We start from the raw sequence: 27,500 nt of genomic DNA, 5'->3' as shown, positions 1-27,500 counted from the left end.
GAAGCTTTACATCAGTCCTTTAATTTTACACTCTACTTTTTACGTTTTATTTATTATTAATTTGTTTTTGTACTGCAAAAAATACAACCGATTTTTCTTTTCAGAGTTAACCAACCTTTTTAGTGGTTTGTTCATTGAAATCCAGATTGTTATTGAAACTAAGACAACAATATGTTTTTAAAAAAATCTCTGCGATTTACATATTATACTATTACTACATATTATACTATTTAAGAAAATGAACAAAAACAGCGTATCCCTAATAGAAAGAGTTGCCCATCAAAATGACACATGCAAAAGCCATGACAAATGCTATTATTCTTGTTAAGCTGATCAGACAGCATTTGTGTTGTATTAGAGTGTGACAGAAAAGGCTGGGAAAGAACATTAGACTCTTGGGGAGTTACCTCAAATGGGAACATTTGTAGTTTGGATTTGAAATTCTGACACCAACTCATATCTCATATACATATATGTTGTTTTTGTTGTGTCGCTGTTGCAAAAAACTGACTGACAAACAAGTACGTCTGTTTCAGGAGGAGAATGACATTCCCAGCTGTGACCTGAGTGGTTTTGTCAGACCCAGTCCTGTCATTGTCGCACCGCCACTGTCAATGTTCTACAAAAGTTCACCTAGGGACGGCCCCATCATACCAGAAACCCAGGTCAGAAATATGAAATAGGAGGCTAGATGGTTATATGGGGCAACGATGTGATTCTCGCTGTGCACAAATCTGACATTTTAAAGTGATCACATTTAAATGTTAATGAAAAGCAACAAATTAGCTTCATCCATCATGCGTGCATGCCCAACAGTGCAGAAACATGATGACATTTATCGTTTTTTCAGCATATGGTGCTGACTTTCCAATGAATATTAAAAAAAACAAAAAAACAAAAAAAAACAGGCTTAGAGCAGCTCAAGGTTATGTTCTTATTTGTGAAGAAAATTCACTGCAGACATCTTTCATCTCTGTTGTTTTTTTGTAAGCATTACTGAGACTAAACTGTTTTCTACAAGCGTTTTCACTGGCATTCATCAAAAACTATTCCAAATTTTTTTTTTTTATTAGCAGTACTCAAATAAAGACAATGTGCTAATGTTTTTTTTACCTTCACGTTTGACTAGATGAGAGCTGTCTTAGTCCTGTCTAATATATGAAGTCATAAATTTAATTAGGGCTGTACATTTAATAAAAATGTAATTACAATTTCAATTATTGAACTCCACAATTACAAAATCACCATCATTGTAAAAAAAAAAAAGATTATTAATACTATTTTTTTTTTTGTTTAAATTTGCATCGTTTTTAAATAAATAAATAAATAAAAACACTCATTTTGTTGCAAAGCCCCTGTCTTTAAGAGCATTGCGTAAAAATGATAGTAGTCACCTGACGGAGTAAAATGAAAATATATCACATTTAAAATGAATGGATATAGTGAACAGTGAACATCAACATGGCAAGAGGGTTCTGGTATGCTGCGTGTCATGATCTAAAAATCAAAGCAGCCCTCCTGCTTGTCCTTCACCTGCAGGTGCACCTGATAAAATATGTACTAGAACATGCCTTCAAAGATGTAGCAAAGGTGAGGACTCACCCCTGCTGTTAGCCAGATTTCATTACCAGCAGACTTGATCATGTTTTCAACCAAAAATTTACAAAACATGGCTACCGCTCAATATGTATTCATTTAAATCCATGGCAGATCATCAAATATTCTTCCTTCCAGTCTTGAGTCATCTCCACTGGCTACCTGATTAGCTTTATGATCATCCATCCATCCGTTTTCGGATTTTCCATATCGTTTATCTTCATTTGGGTCAAAGGTAAGTTTGAGCCTATCCCAGATGACTTTTGGGGTGGTGTAGACCCTGGGCCAGCTGCCAGCTAATTGCAGTGTGCATAATCGGTGAAGTTTTTATTATTATTTTTTTTTAAATTGTTATACACAGCCATCATTATCACCGCCATGATAAGGTTGTAGTGGAACTGTACAAAAAAACACGTGCATATTACCAACTAGGATGTCAATAAAAGTCATCTTAGAAATATAATTACCCCTCCTATTTATTCATAGTGCTAATTGAGATATGCTCGTGTATATATATATATATTTTGTAAATTAATCTGCAGGTTTTACAAGAACAAACTGCAATCCCTGGCAGTTATCTCAACCTGATCTACCTGAGTTCAAGAGCTGCAGGATATAAGCCAGTCCTCAAAATCACTATGACACAGTCATCAATACCATTTAACCTGATGAAGGTGAGATATGAAATATTATTTATGACAATATATTAAGGAAAACATAAACTACTTATTCCCTTCTTCAGGTTCATCTGATGGTGGCAGTGGTGGGACGTCTCTTCCAAAAATGGTTTCCAGCTCAGCCAAATCTTTCTTACACTTTCATTTGGGACAAGACAGATGCTTATGGCCAACGAGTTTATGGACTATCTGAGGCAGTTGGTAAGGCAGTTGGTTTCTTGCTAAAAGTGTTGTAGAAATGGTTGACTAGCTGTGCAACTGCCACCTTTAGCACAACAGCTAAGGCTATGGTTGAGGATTGTTTGCACCATTTGTACATCTTTGTTTTTTGGACACAAAGATCATGATATTATGATAGTGACAATATGCAGTATGTCTGCACACAGCCAAGTCAAGACACTGACAGGGAAATGGCTCTAACATTATGAGCCTTTTAACCTTCTTTATGAGTCAAGCAAAACAAAATATACTGCTGAGATGCCCTCCAGTGAATTATCACATTCACATATCCCATTGCCTGGGTGATTGCATTTAACATAAACACCATTTATGCTTCTAGTAGTTAAGTCTATCTATCTATCTATCTATCTATCTATCTATCTATCTATCTATCTATCTATCTATCTATCTATCTATCTATCTATCTATCTATCTATCTATCTATCTATCTATCTATCTATCTATCTATCTATCTATCTATCTATCTATCTATCTATCTATCTATCTAAAAAATATAGCGTCCAACATTAGCACCAGTGTCGGGACACCAAGATGCTGGTCAGTACAGATTTCATAAATTAATGCAATGAATTGAACACTGGATTATTTAAAAGCAAGCAAACACACAAACATCTTCCAATTACATTAAAGGTGCAATGTGTAGTTCAAAAAGGTATTTATTATTAAAGTTTTTTCTACATCATGCATGCTCCACCAATGCCCAAATGAGTGCTAAGTGCCCTGACTTATTTTTACTCCAACTGTGCCTATCAGCTTGTATCTTCCCTTCAGTGGGGAGTGTTTGGGGCGAACATGCCAGTTTCTTGGGTGGGGTTTATGTGGAGTGGCGTCATGCAAAAGCTTAATGGGCTCAGCCTCTAGCCAATACTTTTCAGACTGGATTTGCGTTCGAATTTTCTGTCCTCTGTCTGCGGATGTGACGTCATGTCTGAAATATGTACGTGAAGAAGGGATTGTGCAGTTTCATTTTTCGGCTACAAGTGGCAATAGCGATTTGAAATTCAATTTCCTGCATTGAGCAGCTTTAAATTCCTCTTCTGTTGACTGTTCTATGACTCTGACTATGTTCATCGTTGTTTTTTTGGGGGGGAAATGCATGATGCATTTCAATTACTATTATAAATAAATCAATATAAATAATTTAAATAAAACTATTAACCTTCGTAAGATTTAAAAAAAGATGTAAGACGTTATTTTTAACCATTCAGCATTACAAAGATTGATATTATATACAGTAGTGTGTGTGGATATTAGTCAATTGTCAATTAAGATACTTACATATTTGATATAGCATTTAGAGCTGTCAAACGATTAAATGTTTTAATCAGATTAATCACATTTTAGAATTTTGATTAATCATAATTAATCACTATGCTTTTTATCAACTTTTTTGCCCGCTAAATTCAAGAGCACCTGTTATGTGTTAATTATTTCCACATTTAATGTTATGAGGACGTCTTCAAAATTGTTTGATCCACTGCACATGCTCATCTTCCTCTTTTTCTAATCAGTGAATTACTTGCATAATTTAAAATGGGAAGAAAAATGACCTCGATAGTTTGACTGGAACAAATATTCTGAATGTCATACGTAAACATTTATTAAATGCTTTACTTTAATGCATGGAGTTATGTTTATTGCTCAAACAACCGTACGTAACCATCCGCTGTAAAGCTCAAGGATCATCTGCGTTCAAAATTAATAGTGTGATAAATATGCGTTAATACATGATTAATGCAATATTTTTTGTGATTAATCAATGAGTCAATGCTTTAACTTTGACAGCACTAATAGCATTACGACATTACTGTATGTTTTCTTTTGTTGTTTAAGGTAAACTGCAGTTAATCCCCAAATAATGAAGCAGTTACATTACTTCTCCAACATTTTTCCTCTTCTTGAATAACTTACCTTTAAAACTAAAATGCTACAATAGAAATGGTAGAAAAAGCTGTCAGGTTCATGAATGTTCAGTACTGCATGTGTTTATGTTTATGTATGACAGTTTGCACAATGATTTTGCAGGTTTCCCACCCTTGATATTTACACTGTTGTACTGACAGCAGACTGCTCTGACCAAAAGTCTCATCAAACTGTGTTTGTGTGTGTGTGCACGTGCGTGCGTTCTGTGTGTAAGCGGGCGTGCACACAATGAATACCCTTGGAAAACCAACAGCAAGAGTCATTAGATGTTATAAAAGAAGATAGATAGAGGTTTGCTTTGAATCACAGGACCACACAAATATTTATTTGGTGGGAACACATGTTCATGAAGCAGCTAAATTACTAACCTTAACCTCGGGTTGTCTCTTAGTGTCGGTGGGGTTTGAATATGAATCCTGTCTGGACCTGATCCTGTGGGAGAAGAGAACAGCCGTTTTACAAGGCTACGAGATGGATGCTTCCAACATTGGAGGATGGACTCTTGATAAACATCACATTCTGGATGTACAAAACGGTAGGAGGCTTGGTTAGAATCAACACTAAACGGGAATCATCACATATAGTACATACTGTACATTTGCAGATGCACTGAATACTTACATTTAGGGCAGCAGTGGTTCAATCTGTTGGGACTTTATTTTGGATTAAAGGTACAGGGTTACAGATCCTGCTGTGGATGAAAATATATTTGGAAAAATAACTTAACTTAAATAACTTGTAGAAAGATTTTAGTCACCAAAACTTTTCAAAATCATCTCTGGTGTCACAGTGACCCTAACTCTGACATCATTCTCCTACCCGCATATCTGCCAATCTGTCACTTTCTGTGGTGTGATTCATGTAATATAAATATATGTACAGCAAAATACAATTTTATGTCAGGATAAAAAAGCAAATAATGATCCCTACTGCAAAAATGTTTTTTTAAAAGCTAATTTTTATTTTAGTGGCAACAAGTTGTCGTCACAATCACTTAAATTACTTCCCAACAAGAAAAAAAATCAATATCGTTAACTGTTTAATCCAGCATGCAAGAATAAGAGGATGAATTTAATTGCAGTTTAAAATAATTTTAATCACAGCAGTTGTCAAACTGATTGTTTTTTTGCACAGGCTTTAATCACTGGAGCGTAGGAGAGGTATTATAAGAAGTGTGTGTGTGGGGGGGGGGTGCTTGTGTGTGTGTGCGCATGCAAGAGAAGAGAAAGAGAGAGACAGACAGACAGAGAGAGAGACACACACACACACACACACACACACACACACACACACACACACACACACACACACACACACACACACACACACATTTGTTCCCTCTCGGATTAGTTGCATTTGGCCTGTGGTATTTGTCATGTTTCGGACATCAACCCGCCCTTCTTTCATGTCCCTTCTAGTTATCTTCCTTACCATATCTCCTTGATTTCACATTGTAGGGGTGGGACATATAGCTAAATCCATTCGCTTCGTCTCTCGACTTTGTAGTCACGGTTTTCGATTCAGTTTGGCACACTTTGAAAATCAATTATAGCTTGTATAGTTACATTAAAAGTGAAAGAACACACACACACACTTGTATATACACTGGGTGGGGTCACATTCACGGTTAAGGGGTAGAGTTCGCCAGTCGGCGAGCTGGCGGACTCAGTAACAGGGGTTAATTTTCACAAAGAACGCTGGGGTGACGACCGGGGCCTTCCCCCGCTGGGCCTGGGGTTCGGGGGTGTCGGCCGCCCTCCGGTGCCCCCATCTCCCCCTACTGCCCCCGGTGTTCCGTCCTTCCACACGGCGGGGGGTGGGGTGGGCGCGGCTGCCCTCTCCGCTCCGCTGTCCGGCCCCTCTTCGGCGTCGGTGCCTGGGTGCGGGTGGTCCCCGGGGGCTGCCGGTTGGTCGGGGTGGGGGGGGGGCTTTGTTGGGGGGGGCGGTGGTGGGGGTTGCGGGGTGGGGGGGTGCTGGGGGTGGGGGGTGTCTGGGGGATTGGGGACATGGGGGCGGCTGGGGCTGGGTTGGGGTGGGTGGCGGGGGTGGATGGGGGGCGGGGGGTCGTGGGGGGTGCGGGGGTTGGGGGCCGGTGGGGTGCCTGGTGGGCCTGCAGTGCCCCGTCCTGCTGCGTTGGGCCGGGGGCGCGGGCCGGGGGCGCGGGCCGTGTTGGGGCGGGGGGCGCTCCTGCTCCTGGGTTTGCTCTCCGGCCGGTGGCCCTGGCGGGGCCCGGGGGTCGTCCTTTGGCGCTGCCGCGGCCTGGGGGGCCCTGAGGTGTTGCGCTTGCTCTGTTCCGGCGGGGGTCGACGGCTCCCCTCTTTGGTGGAGATTTTCATGCATGCCAGATCCACCACACCAGCATCTACCGAAACTCAGACACAATCTGTTTCCTCCTCAGGTTATTGAATCGGTGGAGGCTGGTGTCTGCGGATCTCACGCGGCTTCGTCTGTCCTTCCTTCCTTTTCTCGGTCTCTCCTTTGGTCTCTTGAGGCCTCCCTGATTTTATGTTTTTTGGATTTGTTGGGGTCTGGATGTTTCTTGGGCTGGGGAGGAGTTCTGGTGGGGGGTGTCTGGTCGGTGCTGGATTTCACCTTCCTTGGTTTTCTTTGGTCCCCTCGGGTCTCCTGGTGTTCGGTTTAGGTGAACGGTATGAGATTTTTTCTAATAGGTTTTCTGGTGAGCTAACAAATACACGCACGCACGCACGCACACACATACACATTCTCACCCACACACACACAAAAAAAATTTATATATATATATATATATATAAAAAAATAATAATAATAAAAAAATAATAATAATAAAAGAGCAATGATGATGACATTTCCGAATGAACAATACTGAGCTCTTAAAGTAAAGAAAGAAAAAAAAAGAAAAAGAAAAAAAAAGAAGAAAAAAAAAGTGAAAGAATGACGTATTCCCCCAGAATTATTAGCATTATTTATTATTGTTGTTTTTATGATATTGTTTAAATATTTTTCAGGAGTCAGAAATATATCTTAGTCTAGCTATAGCAGCAACAAAAAAAAACTTTACTGTATGAAAGTAATGCATGCATATAGTATTTAGAAGAATGTATGTGGGTTTTTTTTTTAACTAACATCAGCGTGTGTTTACTTACAGCTACCAATCAAGGCTGTACAAAATTCATAATTGAATTTGAATTGAGGTGGCAAACAGGAAGCAGAATTCCAATTCAAATTTGAATTGCAGGAAGTATAATCAAAATGAATGATGCAAAATTAAAGTGTATTTGACAACGAAGCTTTGCAATATATTAGCCTATTTACAACATGAATTTTGTTAAATTTCTGGTATGACCGCAGAGTGGATCCCAGAATCACAGAACACAGAGGGAGGGTGCGAGTGGTTTATTCACCAAAACACATGCATACAAACATAAAGCGCTGGTCGAAAGCCAGGACAAAAGATTAACAAAAAGTGCTTGCAAACGCAACAAGGGGAATTAAACACAAAAATACCCAAAGGCTACAAACCGTTAACACAAGAAATCAACACAAGTACTATTGCTAGTGATGGCAAAATCAAAACTGCGTTTTGGTACATACCGTAACCCAGGCAGAACTTGTGATTCGAATCGCGTGACAGTTGCCTTTTGCGTTCCATTATGCCACATTGTTTCAGCAAATGCCTTTTTTTAAATTAAATTAAATCCGACTATTGCACTATATTAAAATGTCTTGAATTTGAAATAAATCCAACCTAAAGTATACTTTGTATGTAAAATTGCCCTGCTGATTCCTCGCTCTACATGATCAAATGTCAACATCCTCTTTAATGCTTTGAACGCGGCGGTTGGTTTAGTGGTAACGCACCCGCACAATGGGCTGAGAAGAAGGTCTGTTATCCAGGTAACCCAGGTTCAATTCGCGCTATGGGTCTCATGTTTTTGCAGGTCATTCTTTTTCCTCTCTGATACTTTCTGTCAAAACTTGATGCCCCCCCAAGCTTTTAAAATGTAGTTTTTGATTAAATGTGATAGCACTGGGGGTTTAATCAAAGCATTTAAGTCATGTCAAGAGGCAACAATTTAAAACAAACCAAGTATCAGCAACAAAAAGCTCATTTGTACTTCTATACTTTTGACGGGGTGGGGAGTTATTCAGTTTTTGTTTCCCAAGATATTATTTCTTTCTCTTATGGCGTCCATTACAATTATAGCCTGATTGCCAGTTGTGTAAATTCGGTGATGACAGACAGCCAATAGTTTCCTTACTGTGGAGCTGGCAACACTGATCTACTGTTTGATTCTAATATTTTACACTTGGCCACCAGATGTCGCTGTGGGGAGCTGTTTCGAACGTTATTTTTGTGAATCAATCGTTTCAAGTTCTTTTATCGTTTCAATGTTCCATTTCTGCCATCCCTACCCAAAACGAGAGCTTTAGAATCGAACCAGTAGCGAGGGCGAAAAAACAGAGGATAACACTTGGCTGTGGCTGTGAGCAAATGGAGTAACAATCCAACAGTGGAAACTCTGAATCACAGTCCTCTTATAGCCCTAATGGCTGATGCGAAACAGGTGCGGCGCAAGGGGACCTGCCCCCCTTGTTAACCAGGCACTGCTAGACATAGGGAAAACACACTAGTCAGGTTTCCATCCAAATGTTTCAAATTTTTTATGCAAATTTTGTGAAAATGTGCAAAACGGACATGCGACTTATGCCCGTTTCCATACGCTCTTCTTTTGCAAATATGCGCCGCGAGATGACGTTGTACTGATGGAACTTTGGGACAATGGGGAGTTCCAGGTGGGAATGTTGGTTTTGACGGACTGAACGGAAGCAGTTTGTCTTGTTGGCTTCCCTCCGGCATGTAAGTGAAGTGTGTCGTTACATCGAGAGTTGATGTTAATCAAGCCATCTAAAATTGCATTAATATTTTTTTCTTTAATTAATTATAAAAAGAATCGTGTTTCTTCGTCTCCCCAAACATATCTTACTTTATCATCCGCTATTTATTGTGACTACAAAGGTGCGTGTGATGTAGTATCGGTCAAAACGTGCAACGTATATCCAGTCTTGTAGTCACTTATTCGCAAAACCTGTTTCCATCGCCAAAATGCGCATTTTCCTTTTTTCGATACGCTTCAAGAACCACCCCCTCCAAGCGTAGAAACTTTTTGGGCGAATTTTGGGCCTTTTTTTTCCCCGAATTTCTGCCGTTTCCATTCTGTTTCTTTTTCGCAATTCTTGAAAATTAAAATAAAAATAGGTGGATGGAAACCCACCTACTGAGATGACAAATTCCATACAGATATTATTGTAAGGACTACGTACACATTACCTAATTATAATAAATAGTAAAGTTTAGTATTTTTTTTTTTTTACATTAAAAGCCTGCTCAGACAAAACAGATTATTAAAATTGTAAACATTTTTGAAATTGTTTGATATGGTGGTAGAAGAGCACTTATTTCCCAGAATACCTTGCTTTATCTAAGTCTTTCAAATGGCTGCCCAAAAAAACATTTTGCACATTTTGTTTAGAGCACAGTATTGAAAGTGTCATTCTCTCTGATATGTGATGAGGAGTTTCTTTGAATTGCCTTGAATTCAATTCCACTTTCTGTAATTAACATTCAATTCAACATCCTGTGGGGTGGATTCAATTCAAATTCAATTTCAAATTCATCCATTGATTGAATTAAATCCTGAAATTCAGAATTTTGCACAGCCATGCTCCCAATGTATCTAACAATATTATTGTGATGATAAATATTGACATGTTATACTGTATTCTCTCCTGAATCAGTAAGTCTTATATGATGTGCATCAAGTGACATATTATTAACTAACTAACTAACTAATTATTTTCAGCAAGTTATAATCTCTCCAACACATGTTGTGTTATGCATAAAATGGACGACTAGGAAACCATTACTATGCACATACACTGGTCTCGCTGTCATCTGCTCTGTTATGCGAGTAATGATATGCATTCAAAAGCGGTACCTGCTGTCATTTGCCAATTTCTGAGTTCATGGCATGCGCAGCAAAAAACAAGCAAGAAAATAGTGCATAAAGAGCAACAACGAGGAGCCCCCACAAACATGCATCTTGGCTCACATTTGTGCTACTGTACACTCTGCTTGGCATCATAGTACCTCTACACTGAGAGTGCGAGTCTGAATGAGAGGCACAGCTGGCTCCCATTCTTTGAATTAATACATGAACTCCCTTGTCAGCCCACAACCCACTCACCCTTGCTCGTCTCCAGCCTCTGCGGCTGTCTGCCTAGTAGTCAGAGCAGACCAGAGAGGGATCCCCTGCTCCCAGTAAAATAAAAATAAATAACGGAACACATACATACTGTTTGGACAGTTTTCCAAAACTGTTCCAACCCAAATTCATAAATATGGACAAGTGACTCTTCAATTAGCCAAACATGCATGTTTGTGGAATGTGAGTGTCGTGTAATGAGAAAGCCAGAGTACTCGGTGAACACGGAAAGAACATGCAAACTCCACACGGAAAGGTTGCAACTTGAACCCAAACCTCAATACTGCGTGGTAGACCAGCTGGCGTAGAAAGATGAGGAGCTTCTTCTGCCTGACAGAACTGTTACTATTTTTTAAACCACTTCACCGATCCTTCATTTTTTTCACCGGTGTGTCCTACACAAGCAAGAAGTCTGCACTCGAGTGCTTCGCCTCGCATATAATTTCTACAAACTTCTGCAGAGAATCAATGTGGAAACAAAGATCCACTAGTTAATAGTGAATGTGAAGCTCGGCTTTGTGGACATGATAGAACTCTACCCAAGTCCAACCCTGGGTCCAAATATCAATTGCAATACAACATCTGAATGAACTCATTCACCCTCAACCATTTTTCACTAAAGCCACCCCCTTCACTCCTGGCTGTTTGCTGGATTTTGACAGATTTTGCAAGGTCCACGAATATTCTGTTCTATTGCTGTAAAAACATGGAAAAATTAGAGTCTCTTCTTTTATCAGGAAAAGAGTATATTTGTATCTGTTTCCGTTTTGCAGCAATTAGCATTAGAATATAGGTAAGTTTCAGCACTATTCACAAACCTGTTGTTGTTGTTGCAACGTGGCCCTGGCTGATCTCTTATACTCTGCTGCTACCTGCTGGGCGTTTGTTTTGTAATAACTACCATTGCTTTAAGCGACTTATTCAGGTCAGAGGCTGCATCAAAACCTTCTGTATGCTCTAGCATAAAAAAACAAACATAAAAAACGAATAAATACGTTTTTAGGAGTGAAGGGCAAAGTATTAAAAAAACATATTCATACTTTTTTTGTGTTTGAATGAGTTAAGGGCATGCCCATTGTTTTTTTTTATGTACTCTATACTATAAATAAAATGCAACCTCATGAAAATCAAATGCATTCAAAAACTATGCTTCATTGTTCTTTCAACTCAAACAAGGAATCGATTAAATACATCCTCAAGGAATCACTATGTGGTAGAAACAAAAATATTAATAGCAAGCGATATTGGTTTGTCACAGGCCGCATCTGGTTTTATTTTTGGCCCCCAAATTATCTCCAGAGCTCAGGTATTCTCATAAGTAGTATGGCGCAAGCTCAGTCGACCAGACAATTAGCTGCGAATGTGTTTAACAAAGAAAACCCCAAAGTCCTTTTCAGGGAACAGATCTTTATCTGTGCCGCCCTATAATAATTCTTCATAGATGGTAGGCCCATCTAGATATAATTTTGTTCCAGTCATTAAATTGGTTTTGATTCATCCGTACTGGCAAAGAAACAGATAAAGTAGTTTTGGTAAGACAACCATTATGATTGATTCAATTTGTGAATATAATGATAAGTAGAGAATTAAATTCCACCGTTTCAAATCCGTATTGTTCAAATTGCTGCATAACTTTGGGAAGGGAGATGGTAGGCTGTCCCAAGTAAATCAAAAAGTAATCTGCGTAGCGGGCCAACTTGTGTTCCCTGTCTCCAATTTTTATACCGGTGATGTCACCGGATCCATAAATTTACTTGAAAAGGCTATTTTAATTGGAATACAATATTAACATATAAGGCTGGGTTTGAAAAATCGATTAATCAACATCTAATCGATTTTCTTTTTTATAGCCCAATATCACTTTATAAAACCATAAGTCGATTATTTTAATGTGTTTTTTACCATGAATCCATGAGTAAATAGAATTTCTAAAGTCCCATATGTTTTTGTTTTTGGGGGGTATTTTGCTGTTTTCTTGAAATTTACCGTTTAGAGGAATTCAAAAGTATGTTCTTACATTTCCGAAAGACTTGACTTATTCCACGTTAAGACAATCCAGAAACTTTTAAATTTGTATTTACCTCATTCAAACCCCAAAATGTATTTAATTTAAGCATGTTTTTTAAATATTTTGTCCTTCACTCCCAAAAACGCATTTATGCGTTTTTTTTGTTTTTTTTATGTTAGAGCATACAAGGCTTTTATACAGCTTCTGCCATGAAGAGGTTGCAGCAGGTGGCAGCAGAGTATAAGAGATCAGCCAGGGCCATGTTGCAACAAGCTCTTTTTGCCAGCAGGTTTTCAACAGGTTTGTGAATAATGATCAAACTTAGCTATATTCTAATGCTAATTGCTGCAAAACGGAAACATACAAATATACTTTTTTTCCTGATGAAAGAAGACACTCTTATCCTGAATTTGCTAGGTTCTGTGTTCTTGTAGCAATAGAACACATTATTCTGTGGGCCTTGCAAAATCAGTCAAAATCCAGTAAAACAAATATGAAAATATTTTTCTTTCATCTCCTCCTTGCTGATGTCAATGTTTGTGTAAGACTTAAGTGATTATAACACATAATACTTTCATTAACAAAAATAAACGAAATTTGAGCATACACACACCTCTGCTTAATTTACTCTGGAATTCAATGTTTGTGGTGTGTTTTTTTAAATCATATCCTTGATATTTAAGACAAATTAATGTTCCATAAATATATGTATAGTAATTGATATTGGATTAAATGGAATTGAATTGAATAGGGCGAAAAAAATCAAAATCGAATCGAATTGAACTCTTGTGAAATTGACGCGATTCAGGAAATTAGTATCGATACCCAGCCCTATTACCATATAATCGCCCTTTGCGGCCCTTCAGGATTTGCATTTGAGTACCTGGTGCATATGCTCCCTCTTTCTGCCACCTCATCCATCATGTTGCTATTCATCGCTCTCTCACCACGTCCTCAGGAGCTTTCAAAACTTTGTCACCCAGTTCACTGTGTGAGTGCATCTGAATTTAGGTTTTTAGGTTGGGGAGTTTGCGATCAAAGTCAAATGTACTCAAATGTACTAATTTCTAAACACATTTACTTAGAGTGCAGTGAAAACTGCACTGCCCTCACTTAACACAGCTGGAGAGTTTTTCTCTTTGAGCACTGCTTTAGTTCCTCATCTGTCTATCTCACCCACATAAACACATGCTCACCACGTACATGGACACACACACATACACAAGCGTGGCTTCTTCTTCTTTTTTTGAGTCAGTGGAGTAGTTGATGTTATTGTGGACCGCAGCACAGCATGGGTGCAACCTTGTCAGCTGTGCCTATGTTGATCAATCAACACCTTCTAATGGAAGGAGAGATGAAAGAGAAGCAGAGGAGAGAAGAGGGAAGTGAACAAAGGTGGCCCCATGGGATTAGGAATAATGTTAGATGTTGGGCATCAAGACCATAACACAAAGTCACTAAAATAAAAAGTTAAGCAGACAGGAAGGAAAGCAGTAATAAAGGTAGGGGAGTAGAATACAAGGAAGAAGGAAAATAAATAAAGGATGCAATGAAAAGCTAGCGGAAGGAAACAGGAATAAAGAAATGCGTTGAGAGAGAAAAGAGAATGGAGAGCAGGAACAAAACAGCAAATGAACAAGATAAAAACAAATGAGGGAGCAAACCAATTAAGGAAGGAAAGATGAAATAATTCATTAGACTCCCAAGTTGCCTCCAGATTTTAAAACTCATTCAAACCCAAAAACTTTTAAATGTGTTTGTTTTTTATGCTAGAGCATACAAAAGACTTTGATACAGCTTCTGACATGAAGAGGTCGCTTAAAGCAATGGTAGGTATTACCAAAAAAAAAAAAACGCCCAGTAGGTAGCAGCAGAGCATAAGAGATGAGCCAGGGCCATGTTGCAACAAAGCTCATTTACCCACAGTTCTAAACAGATTTGTGAATAATGATGAAATTTAGCTTTATTGTAATGCTAATTGCGGCAAAACGGAAACAGATACAAATATATATTTTTTTCCTGATGAAAGAAGAGAGTCTAATCTTTCTTTTGTTAGGTTCCCTGTTTATGTAGCAACAGAACACAATACTCTGTGGGCCTTGCAAAATCAGTCAAAATCCTGTAAAACAGCCGGGAGCGAAAGGGGTTGCTTCAATGAAAATGGCTGGGATTGAATGAGTTAATCATTTGGCTTGTCACAGGAGTTTCATTTTTTATGTCTCAACTTTAATAGCAAATATTAAAAAAAAAAAATATATATATATATATATATATATATATATATATATATATATATATATATATATATATATATATATATATATATATATATATATATATAATAACATTCAGATGTGATATTTTAAATATTTTTATATATAAATACAAACACATTACAGATCACATCTTAAACCTATAAAGCCTGAACCATGAAATATATGAGAGAACATTTTTATTCTTTGTAAATATAGTATTTATTTGGGGGTTTTAACAAACATTTTTTATTTTATTTTTGAAAATCAACCTCCACATATGACTTTAGATTTGTGCCATATTTGATACATCCGGTCACAGTGCTTTAAATTTGTACCTTCATAACTGTCAAAAATATAAAAATAAGCAGACATTTCAAACATATTAGTATTTCCAAAAATCATAAGGAACATTTCCCACTATTAATACGTTTAGGAGTCTCTCCTTTCTCAATCGGGGCGATCTGCAAGGTCGCTGGAAGAGCCATTAGCTGGGTGATAATGCCCTCTAATGGATTATCCTTGCAATGCATGTGTCATATACATCAGGGTTTTAGTCGGGAAAAAAATATTATACTCATGAAATACAGTCAAAATGTCTTATATTTGATATGATAGGTTTGGCTTTATAGGGTTAATCCTGGAACTGTCAAACTATATTCATTGTACTCTTTTTAATGCGTTATGTATTTCTTCTAGGTATCCTGTACAAAGGCAATGGTGAGAACATATTTGTTTCCCAGCAACCTCCTGTCATCAGCAGCATTATGGGTAAGGAAGTGCTTGTGCGTTTATTGGTACTCCAATGACAATCTGTGTGTGGACTGGAGTCTCTTGCTTAATTAACCTTGAATTCTGGCGGTATTTGTGAGTTCACAAACTCCGGATAATACACATTGTACAAAGCCCGCTGATTTTCACTGATCCGTACATTTTTTGTACGAACCAATCAGAAAGCGGTACTGTGTTAAGAGGCGGGATATGCAACTGTGACGAAACCAGGAAGCACCGACCCCAGGGGAAACAAACCTAACTTGGACAAATGGACACTGCAATTAATTCTGTTCTTGCAGAATTACTCACCGTTTCCTTGTTGAATGAGAAACCAGTGAAAGACGCTTAGCTTGTAAAGATGTTTGTGAGTTTCCTTCCTACGATGAGAACGAAGACAACATTTTCATCCGTGGATTGGTCAAAACAAAAGTTAGGTAGACGTGCACAAGATGACGCATCGTCCAACCAGCTCTAAGTATTGTACAGAATGAACCGCCTTTACCGAGCAAATCACCATTGAGCAATCCCAGAATGACATTGTGGAGAACTCCCTTGAGTGAATCACAATTATCATTCTGGCTATTGCCCGGTTAGCATTTAATTGTTTTTTACCAAAAATTGGCAATAAATCATGTGCGGGTGGATGAAATATACTAGTTGTTAATTTGATCCAAATTTTCTAGTGAAGTACTACACATTAAGTACACATTTTAATTAAACATTATAAACAACCTACAATCTCTAATAACACTTAATATTAAGGGCACTTACTTGCTAATGGACACACACATTGAGTTCCTCCGCATATTGACTCGAATCACAAGCATATTATGTTCCCCTTCATCGGACAATTAGCGTGGCTTTTAAACAGAAGGCCGTATGAAAATTAAACTGCACTAAAAAGAACTAACCACCAGATGGTGCTAGAACTGCTCAAATGGAAAACTATTTGCCATTTTTAAATGATGTGCTGCTTTTAATATCGTGACATGACAATGACTATATTGTGGCAGTTTTATAATCGATATTTTAATATTTTATATTTTAATAATGTTATTGCCGTTATCGTTACATTCCTATTGCTCAGCTGGCTTAACTTATCTTCCCAGAGGTGCACACTAAATAAACGGGTACCCGAGGCAAAAAAAATAAAAAATCCTCAATCAACTTTTTATTTATTTATTGAGGTACTAAACTTCATCCCTACTTCCAACATCTTCTTGTAGGAAATGGACGTCGCCGTAGCATCTCTTGCCCCAGCTGCAATGGGCAAGCAGAGGGCAATAAACTGTTGGCACCCCTTGCTCTGGCATGTGGAGCCGATGGCAGTGTATATGTTGGAGACTTCAACTACATCAGGAGGATCTTCCCCTCTGGGAATGTTACCAGTGTAATGGAGCTCAGGTAAAAAAATAAAAAAACTGCAAATCTCAATCAAACCAGTTCCATGTCAGTGCACCCAAGTCACAGATGATTTGACCTAAGATTAGACATCAAGTCACTATATGTTCTTTTTAGTTGCAAGAATACTCAATTTGACAAGATATGTGATCTAAGGGGGTGTAGTTATAGTGGATATAAAACACCCATGTTTAAATCAGTGTCAGGGTCACTGGGGGCATTCATGGTAACTGAAGGCAGGAAAATGAATCTGTTGCAAACCAACAGAAAACAAGCCTAAAATCACTACTGAGTCTTTTGGCAGAGGGGGAATTTTTAGTGCAAACATGATTTTAAAGGTACTATATCACACTATTTTAAGCCCTTCCACAGTTAACTATAGGCATATAATGATTACATTTTACCTTTGACAACATGGCGAGGTATTTTTTTAATGAAATATTAGGTGTTTTGCTGGCAACGCGGAAGTAAAACGTCTGGTTCAGTAAAACCCCGCCTCTCCCCGTGTGCTTGCCGCGACCCTCTCGTGCTGAGCCGGTTGCCCACAAAACTCTGGAGAGCTGCATTCGAGCACTCCTCTGAGTGGCTACGCAAGACCGGCCAGCCCTTACAGAACAACTGTGTCTTCTTTAAATGTGGAAATTGGATGCATATTCACTTCTTCAATAAACATTTGAAACAAAACAGATCCTTAGCTACAAACCCAATTCCCCAAAAAGTTGGGACACTATACAAATTGTAAATACAAACTGAATGTGGAAATGCCAAATTTTAATATTTTATTCAGAATAGAATATAGAGAACAGGTCAAAAGTTTAAACTGAGAAAAATTACAATTTTAAGGGAAAACTATGTTGACATAAAATTCCATGGTGTCAACAAATCTAAAAAAAAGTTGGGACAAGGCCATTTTCACCACTGTGAGGCATCCCCTCTTCTTCTTACAACAGTCTGCAAACGTCTGGGGTTCGAGGAGACAAGTTTCTCAAGTTTAGAAATAGGAATGCTGTCCCATTTTTGTCTACGCGCGTCTCTTTAACTGTTCAACTGTCTTGGGTTTTCTTTGTTGCACCTTCCCCTTTATGATGTGCCAAATGTGCTCTATAAGTGAAAGAAGTGGACTGCAGGCTGGCCATTTCAATACCCGGATTATTTTCCTACGCAGCCATGATGTTGTAATTGGCGCTGCATGTGGTCTGGCATTATCGTGTTGAGAAATGCAAGATCTTCTCTGAAAGTGATGATGCCTGGATGGGAGCATATGTTGTTCTCAAGTCTGAATATACCTTTCTGCATTGACGATGCCTTTCCAGATGTGGAAGCTGCCCATGCCACACGCACTCATGCTACCCTATACGATCACAGATGCAGGCTTATAAACTGAGTGCTGTCCTTGTCCTCTTTAGTCAGTATGATATAGCGCCCCAGTTTTCCACAAAGAACTTTGAATCACGAATCATCTGACCACAAAACAGGTTTCCACTTTGCCACACTCCATTTTAAATAACCCCTGGCCCAGAGAAACGCCTGCGCTTCTTGGTCTGCTTTAGAAATGGCTTCTTTGTACTGTAGAGTTTTATCTGGCAACAACGACTGGCACGGTGGATTGTGTTTAGCCACAATGTTTTCTGGAAGTATTGCTGAGCCCTTTCTGAGATTTACCCTTACAGTAAGCATTCCTGTTTGCGGTGCAGTGCCGTTTAAGGCCCGAAGATCATGGGCATCCAGTAAGATTTATCGGCCTTGACCCTTACATACAAAGATTGTTCCAAATTCTCTGAATCTTTGGATGATGATATGCACTGTAGATGATAATTACTTCAACCTTTTTGCAATTTTGTGCTGGTAAACACCTTTCTGATATTTCTCCACTATCTTTCTGTGCAACATTGGAGGAATTTGTGATTCTCTACCCATCTTCGCTTCTGAGAGACACTGCCACTCCGAGAAGCTCTTTTTATACTCCAATCAAGTTGCCAATGGACCTCATTAGTGGTAACTGGTCTTCCAGCAGTTTTTTTTTTTTTTTTACAATTGACTTAGCCTCTTATTGCTACCTGTCCCAACTTTTTTTTTAGATTTGTTGGCATATTACTTTAAAACCATCTCCCTCCCCTTGGGTGGGTTCGGGCATTTGCTGTTGGTGTTGTGTGTGTGCACGCTTATAACTCGTGTTATGGTGCGGACGGATGGATTTCAACGATGATGTGCCCGGCCGGGGCAACGCCCATTTCTCATGAACGGCGGCATATTGGCTCCATAGCTGAATCGCTTTGTGGCTAAAAAGACTTGTTATCCCCGGCAGCTCCGACACGAAAGCGAGTACTTCCTATCCTCCGTGCTGGGCGGGGGTCACATGACCACAGGGAATGCGCAAAAGGTGTTTCCATTACACTTTTGCGAAACACATCTATTTCGACACGTCTCAAAAACCACCTTGTGAGAATGTAAAAAACTTTTTTGCGATATTTGAGAGTTTTTTCGAAAATTACGTGCTTCCATTACCAGCTTGCTTTTGCGAAACTTGCCTTTTGCGCAAAACTGAGGGTAATGGAAACGCACCTATTGAGTGAGTACCCACTTTTCTCGGGTTGGGAGGGGATGGAGCAGAATGACCTAGAATTTCTCATAGAGGGGCGAATGGAGGAAAACACCACTTATGTGATATTTTTGGTGAGGAATTAACATTTTAACATGTCTAAAAGCTCCCAAAAGTTAATTTTTTTACGTTACTGTCCCTTTAAGTCCAGAAACTATAAAATTCGTGCCACTGTTTGGCCAATTACAGGGAACATTTAAATAGGCTATTCCTGAAATGTTTTTATTATTCGAGCATAAGCCATGATCCAATTGAAACCTCCCAAAAAGCATGGAGAATTGCGTTATGGTTAGATGGCATTTTTAACAGTTCAAAATACCAGTGAGTCGAGCACAAATTCCCTCTGGCTTCTGCTAGTAAGTAAAAATGTCAGGAAAGGCCCAATAGAACAGCTGGATTGTATTATTTATTTATTAAGAAGTTTTGAAATGTTTTTTGTTTTTTTTAAACAATCATAACAACTTGGCATTTGAACAGGGGTGTGTAGACTTTTTTATTAAATTACTGGTTGAAATTTGCTAATGAGTAATCTTCGGTCCATATTACGGAGGAACTTTATCTGTGGTTTTCTTCTTTGTTCTAATGGCGACGTGTTTTAAAGAAAATTATTCACATTCAAAAGTGATCTACATAATTTGCCTTGTAGTGTGATTATCTTCTTTCCTTTCTACATTCAACTGGTAGTTTTAATGTAGTGTTTATATTCCAATTGAGAGAGATACAAATCAATGAACCATCTTTCCATTGTCACAGAAAAAACATTTGAGTCCTCCCACTTGAGCCGTAGTCCTCTTAACTACGTTTTTGATATCCTTATGTTCCTTTTCAGTGAGTGATACCTCATACCTGTTCTCTAACTCCTGTTTCCTCTCTTTTCTTCCTTTGCTTACACTATCATAAGAAACAAAGATTTCAGACATAGGTAAGCGTGATTCATCACTTTTATTCCACTAACAAACCAGACTTCTCTTCTATTATCTTCTTTTTATCCCCCTCAAACAATCATGTTCTCAGCCCTGCAAGAATTCAGCACAATGCACGTTTTTCAACTAGAGGTCCCTTTTTTATAGATGCTATCTTTCACTTGGTTGCTGGGTCTGTTGTCCACTTGAACAAATAAATGTCTCTGTCCAAATAGCTTCCCCAGGAAAAAAAAAAAAAAAAGTAACTATAATTCTTGTATAACGTATATACTATGCTTCACACACAAACACTCAATGTGAAAATGTGAACTGCTGAGCTCATTTGAACCACTCGGGCAGGAAAACATCCATCTATCAGCAGCTCATGCAATGGCACTTTTAGACCAGACACAGTAAGTACATTATCTAAATGACTGTTTCATGAGGCACATATGATATACATGGCCCATTAACGGTGAGATTGTCAGTAAGCACCTGCAGGTGTGTTCACCAGCAGGTCATGGACCCAGGCCCAACCCAGCAGTACCAGGAAGAAGACAGAAAGCACTGCCCTGTCTCTGCATTCTGCACTTTATTTGACTTGAAAGTACACTTTTACATAACATAAATTGTTTTGCAATTTTTTCAAACAAAACAAAATATGTGCAAAAAATCTACAAACAGTATAGATATTGTTTAATGCATACTGCTACACAACTCAATTGCATATAAAAATGTATAAAACACAAATAAAGAACCCTACTTAAATTCCCTTACGAACACCTCCCAAGTCCCTATTTGAGGAAATACATTAACAAAAATTAAGTCCAGCAGTTCCTTTAAAATTGAATCATGTTAAATTTTGTGAAAATGTACTTAGATAATACCATATGGTCTGAAAGTGGGGAACCACAACATTCCATGTTGCAGTCTTATGGATATTGGGTATTGTTTTGTCCGCCTCAGTCTTTTTTTTCCTTCTGTCCATTTCTAATCTTGACAAGTGTTGCAGATAAAGAGCCTATTTTTGTGTTGTCAGCTCAGATGAATGGCATAGTCATCACTTTAGCAGCAGCCTGAAGCAAGTAGAGCTAAGGAGAGACAGAATGGAGGAAGCAGAGAGTAGGCTATAGATAGTGCGGGTGTGTTTAGTCTTTCTTTTCTCTTCTATATTTCATTGTATAATGGCTTTATTCCCATTGTCTTGATTAATACAGTTCAAAAGATTGCACACACATTCTTTGACAGCATGCAATAAATACAAAAAAATCCCAATGTCTTCACAACAGTAATATTTAAGTGATTTTTATCTGGCTATAATATCTTCTAAATAATTTTGATATTACTTGTAAAAAGGAAATCCCTAATGATGATTTTGAATTAATAAAACTGTGTTTAGGAGGCAGTAAATGTGATAAATTTAATAATAATAATAATAATAATAATAATAATAATAATAATAATAATAATAGTGTCTCTTTCCCAGTAACTGTAAATGTACACTTTGCTGGAGAAATATTACCAAATTAATTATTTTGAGCACAACACACAAACATCGAATACACGTGACATGGTAGTATCTATCTATATATATATATATATATATATATATATATATATATATATATATATATATATATATATATATGATAGTATACATGGTAGCATGATAGTGCTGGTGTTTTCCAAACCTAACTTTGAAAGATACTTTCAAAAGTTGGTGTTTTGGCTTTTCAAAATGTTGACATATAAACAGCTGACAAGTATCCAGTTACAACAAGCTGGGTAAAATAATCATTAATATTAAAATGTGCTAATTCAAATCAAGCACAACATTTTTATGGCCCAATTAACGTATGAAAAAAAACATTAAAAAAAATAATGTTATATTCTTGGATTAGGAAATGCTTTGTATGCAAGCAACTTAAAATACAGCTTGCCCTGACGAAGGCCTACCAAGGCCGAAATGCGTAGGCAATTTATAATCAACTGGCCATGTTGCAATAAAGGCCTTTTACTTGGAACACCTTTGAGCGCCTCAGTTTTGTCTGTTTTTTGGAAATTTAAAAGACTGTTTTCAATATTATGTAATGTTTTATTATTACTCATCTATTGAAATGCTATTCCATGTAATTAATATTGCTACAGTATGTAATTATATTATACTTTATATAAACAATGAAAGAAGAAAATAATAGTTGTTTTTTATGAATGCAAATTAATTTTTGAAATTCCATTTTTGCCAAATTTGTCTTCTATCCCTTCTTTATTCACTATACGTTCTGCTTTGGAGGGTTTAATATTTTAAATGCGTTGGAGAACGAAACACACAGGCAACACAAATGCAATCAAAAACACGACTGTAACAGTTGGATTAAATGTGACTGGATTGGTCATGCCTGCACTGCACTATACAGGCATGCCCAATCGACCCACGCTTAATCCAAGTCATAAAGGTTCAAATGTGGCAGGGCACAACATAACATATACAACATACCCAATTGCTATGCTCTTGGGGCGTATTATGTAGTATACAAGAGTACATGACTTGCGGTTGTTCGTTTCCCCCAAATTATTAAAATGGTAGATTTATTTCCTGTACCTCAGTAATATATTTGTGTACATTTTTCAAATGTGGGATGAGTTTGGAGACAACAAGGCCATGGTCCTCCTCGTTATCCCTAATCAAGTGGCCATCCCTTATGTGTATAAGCGGCTTGTTGTGGGAATGCTGAAGCATTCCCACATATATTATTGTGATTTTTATTCTCCACACTTGTTTGCCGCGTATACTCCCACATAATACTTCCCATTTACACCGTTCAAATTTAAAAAATTCACGCCTCCCGACGTATATATCTGACTACACATTACTTATATTATTCACACAATTTAACGTTAGACAGCAATTTTTCCACATTCATTTTCAATGGGACAAACATTGAACTTTTTCTAAGTATCAATTTCCACACCCACTTCCATACATAAAACTTATTATCATTACCAGGTGTCTGATACTGCTCGGTGGCACAGTTGGTAAAGTGCATTGTTCAGTAACCAGGAGGTCATAATTTAATAATTTATTCCTCAATTTACTTCATAAGCATTCCACGTGCATTCAAATCTTAGCATTCAGCTATTAGCTTTCAGCATTCCCACGCAATTTCTCCAGAAATTGCACTTAGTCTAGTTACTTGAAGTCACCTCGAAAGAGGGGAAAAAAACGACAATGTTGTGCTGGTGTAGTTTACTTTATTTAATAATGTTAGTATAATGTCAATGATTGTTTAGCTTCGTATATTTCAGTCATTACTCAAGTATTGACGTACATAAATGTTCTTATATACTGTCATTTAACAAAAAGATTTCAGTGTCTTGACTGACATTGTAAAGAACCATTTTGCATGGCGATAGATGGAAACCGTCTGAGGCATACAACCCATTGCAAAACCCTAAAACTGTGTGTTGCACGTATCATCTTGTACAGAGCGTATTGAATGGTACTAATTTTTGCCGAGTACTGTCCCATCCCTACTGATTGTGTAGCTCATCATTATTATGATGATAGCATGATTTATTATACAACCATTAGTGGTATGACATTTAGTTGTTTTGGACAGTAGTTCATCTTGGTACACTGTGGCCTTCTGGATAAAGCAACATTTATTTCTTGAAATGTTGGTAGGCTACTGAGGTGTTCCTATTGTATTTGAAACCAAACTTTGAATTGGGTGTGCATCAGCGAAGCAAAAGTGTGTGTGGTCTTGACGGATTAGTTTTGAATTTAGTGAATATACTTTTACATAGTTGTCCTTTCTATGAAATGTTGCTCTACAGTCCTTGTGCTGTGAATGAGAAACAAAGTGACTTAGACAGAGCAGCTGAGCACAACCAATTGGAAACTAGGAGCTACTACCCCATTAGTCAAATCACACCATCATCATTGAGGTATGAAATAATGCCCTGCGATTGACTGGCGACCAGTTCAGCATGTACCCTGCCTCTTGCCCAAAGACAGCTGGGACAGGCTGCAGCACGTCCGCGACTCTAGTAAGGAATAAGCAGTTTCAGAAGATAGATGGGTGGAAAATATTAAATAAACAATCTTCTTGTATCACTTAACAAAGTATAAATACAGTAAGATAATGATGAAGTATACACTTAGAGGCAAAACCGCCAATTTAGAAATTTGTTAAAATGTAGAAATTTGTTAAGATCAGTATAGCAATCATATTGAAATTCAACATATTTTCTATCTGGAAGCAACCAGAGTTGTGTAAAAATCTCTGAACATTTTTGTTTGGTTGTTGGGTTGACATCTTATCAGTGTTCCTCCGGATATACTTACCCCTTAAAATATTGTGGAATTTGAGCAAATGAGTCCACTGGCACTATGCAAGTATTCCTAAACGAAGAATTTCATGTTTTTATCTTATTTTCAATTCCTTTACCCTCAATCTTAGCAACAACCCTGCCCATCGATATTATCTGGCTACTGATCCAGTGACAGGACAGCTTTATGTGTCAGACACCAACTCACGACGGATCTACCGACCCAAAAACCTCAGTGGTGCCCGGGACCTTATCAGTAAGTTCCCTCCGAGCAGAGTCCTGCTTTTAAACAGGTCTGGTGTAAAGCAATCAGCATAATTTGTCTTTAGTTCGGTAATAAGAAACACAACATAATATGAAATGCTATTTACAATCAGATGACATCACAATGTTTAATGTGTGTGTATGTTAAGGTAATGGGGAAGTTGTGGCTGGTACCGGTGAACAATGTCCGCCATTTGATGAAGCTCGATGTGGAGATGGAAGAAAAGCTACAGATGCTCAGTTACTGGGACCAAAAGGTACACACACAATTTTATTTTACAGATTAAAACTCAAGTTGATGAAGATTTGATGAGTTGCTACTATTTTGCTGTTTATTTCATTTAATTTGGAGAAATTGTATTGTCTTCATTGTTTTCTACTCACGATTTTGTACTGTCTGTTGTCTTTTATTGTATGGAGATAGAAATTCAATGAGAGCTGCTTTAAAAAATAAAAAAGGCACTAGGGCAATTCATACATTTACAAGCACATACATTTCTTGAACAACATTACACAGTGATTTCAATCGTTTGGTTTTACACATCTGAAGGAAGCTTTAAATATCCATCAAGCCATCCATTGTTTTCCGCTTATTTTGGGGATAATTCACAGCAGCAGACTTCCCTCCCCTCAGTCACTTCATCCAACTTTTTTGGGGGCAATATTGCCAGGCCAGCTGGGAGAAATAAGTCTCTTCAGCGGGTTCCTCTTAGTGGAATGTGCGCGGAATACCTTTTCATTTTAGGTTTAGGTTTTTATGGTGGCGATGCCAAAATGTGGCTGACCCAAATGCAGGAAAGCAGGGATGCAAACCACGAGTGCATTATGTACTTAAAGGATTTATTTTCAAAAACAAAAAATAAACAAGACATGCAGAATAATCAATATAGTTTTTTTTTCTTTTTTTTTTAAAGAGCTCAGTATTGTTCATTCGGTAATGTCATCATCATTGCTCTTTCTTTTTCTTTTCTTTTTTTCTTTTTGGTACGTGTATGTGCGTGTGTGCGTGCGAGTGTGTGTGTATTCGTTAGTTCACCAAAAACCTATAAAAAAAAATCCCATACCGTTCACCGATACCGAACACCGCCGTCAGGAGACCCGAGGAAGGACCAAAGAAAACAAAGGAAAGTGAAATCCAGCACCGACCAGACACCACCCACCGGGCCACCAACCAGAGTTCTTCACCAACCTCAGAAACATCTAAATTCCAACAAATCAGGGAGACCTCAAGAGACCAAAGGAGAGACTGAGGAAAGGAAGGAAGGACAAACGAAGCAGAGTGAGATCCACAGACACCAGCCTCCACCGATTCAATGACCTGAGGAAGAAGCAGATTGTGTCTGAGTTTCGATAGATGCTGGTGTGGTGGATCTGGCATGCATGAAAATCTCCACCAAAGAGGGGAGCCCCGCCAGGGCCACCGGCCGGAGAGCAAACCCAGGAGCAGGAGCGCCCCCCACCCAAACACGGCCCGCGCCCCCAACCCAACGCAGCAGGACGGGGCACTGCAGGACCGCTAGGCACCCCCGGTCAACAGCCCCAGCTCCCTCCACGACCCCCCGCCCCCCATCCACCCCCGCCATCCACCCCAACCCAGCCCCAGCCGCCCCCAAGCCCCCAGACACCCCCCCACCGACCAACCGGCAGCCCCCGACCCCCAGCCCCCGGGGACACCCCGCACTCAGGCATCGGCGCCGAAGAGGGGCCGGACAGCGGAGCGGAGAGGGCACCCGCGCCCACTCCACCCCCTGCCGCGTGGAGGGATGGAACACCGGGAGCAGAAGGGGAGATGGGGGCACCGGAGGACGGCCGGCACCCCCAAACCCCAGGCCCAGCGGGAAAAGGCCCCGGTCGTCACTCCAGCGTTCTTAGTGAAAGCTAACCCCTGTTACTGAGTCCGCCAGCTCGCCGACTGGTGAACTCTACCCCTAAACCTTGAATGTGACCCCACCCAGTGTATATACAAGTGTGTGTGTGTGGTGCATTAAAATTGGGAGCAGGTGAACCGGAGCAGAGGGAAATTATATCCCCACACTCCGATCCACTCGCCTCCCAGGCATGTCAGTGAGTGTATGTGGACAGGGGACCGCAGCACTGCTCTATACTGCGGTCTGCCCCAACCGATGGCACCCCACCCCGACACCCCCCCACAGTTGTGTGGTGCATTAAAATTGGAGGGGAGTTGTAGGGCGAAGACGGTGTTTCCACCCTACCCCACCCCCCCCAAAGTGTGTTATGTGCCCTATATGTCTATAAATGTGTAATGTGTAATAAAAGTGTATTGTGC

General features: G+C 38.9%; 1 protein-coding gene across 7 annotated transcripts in view; it reads left to right on the top strand.

The window, feature by feature from the left end:
* Positions 1–27,500, top strand: part of tenm3 (teneurin transmembrane protein 3) — a 269,085-nt gene that overhangs the window by 201,808 nt on the left and 39,777 nt on the right. For 5 of the 7 annotated variants that reach the window (XM_086083025.1, XM_086083023.1, XM_086083027.1 and 2 more), the window contains 9 exons: positions 537–665; positions 2,139–2,270; positions 2,339–2,474; positions 4,828–4,971; positions 15,641–15,712; positions 16,942–17,119; positions 20,617–20,637; positions 25,081–25,205; positions 25,363–25,470. In XM_086083025.1, the coding sequence (XP_085939151.1) occupies positions 537–665; positions 2,139–2,270; positions 2,339–2,474; positions 4,828–4,971; positions 15,641–15,712; positions 16,942–17,119; positions 20,617–20,637; positions 25,081–25,205; positions 25,363–25,470 (1,045 nt within the window). The remainder of the gene's footprint in view (positions 1–536; positions 666–2,138; positions 2,271–2,338; positions 2,475–4,827; positions 4,972–15,640; positions 15,713–16,941; positions 17,120–20,616; positions 20,638–25,080; positions 25,206–25,362; positions 25,471–27,500) is intronic. The other 2 variants (XM_086083026.1, XM_086083024.1) reach the window with 1 other exon arrangement.

This window comes from Leptonotus elevatus, chromosome 8, assembly GCF_054856555.1.
Source record: "Leptonotus elevatus isolate MCC_2025b chromosome 8, RoL_Lele_1.0, whole genome shotgun sequence".
NCBI lineage: Eukaryota > Metazoa > Chordata > Actinopteri > Syngnathiformes > Syngnathidae > Leptonotus > Leptonotus elevatus.
The sequence above is the reverse complement of the archived record's forward strand: the minus strand, read 5'-3'. Positions and strand labels throughout refer to the sequence as shown.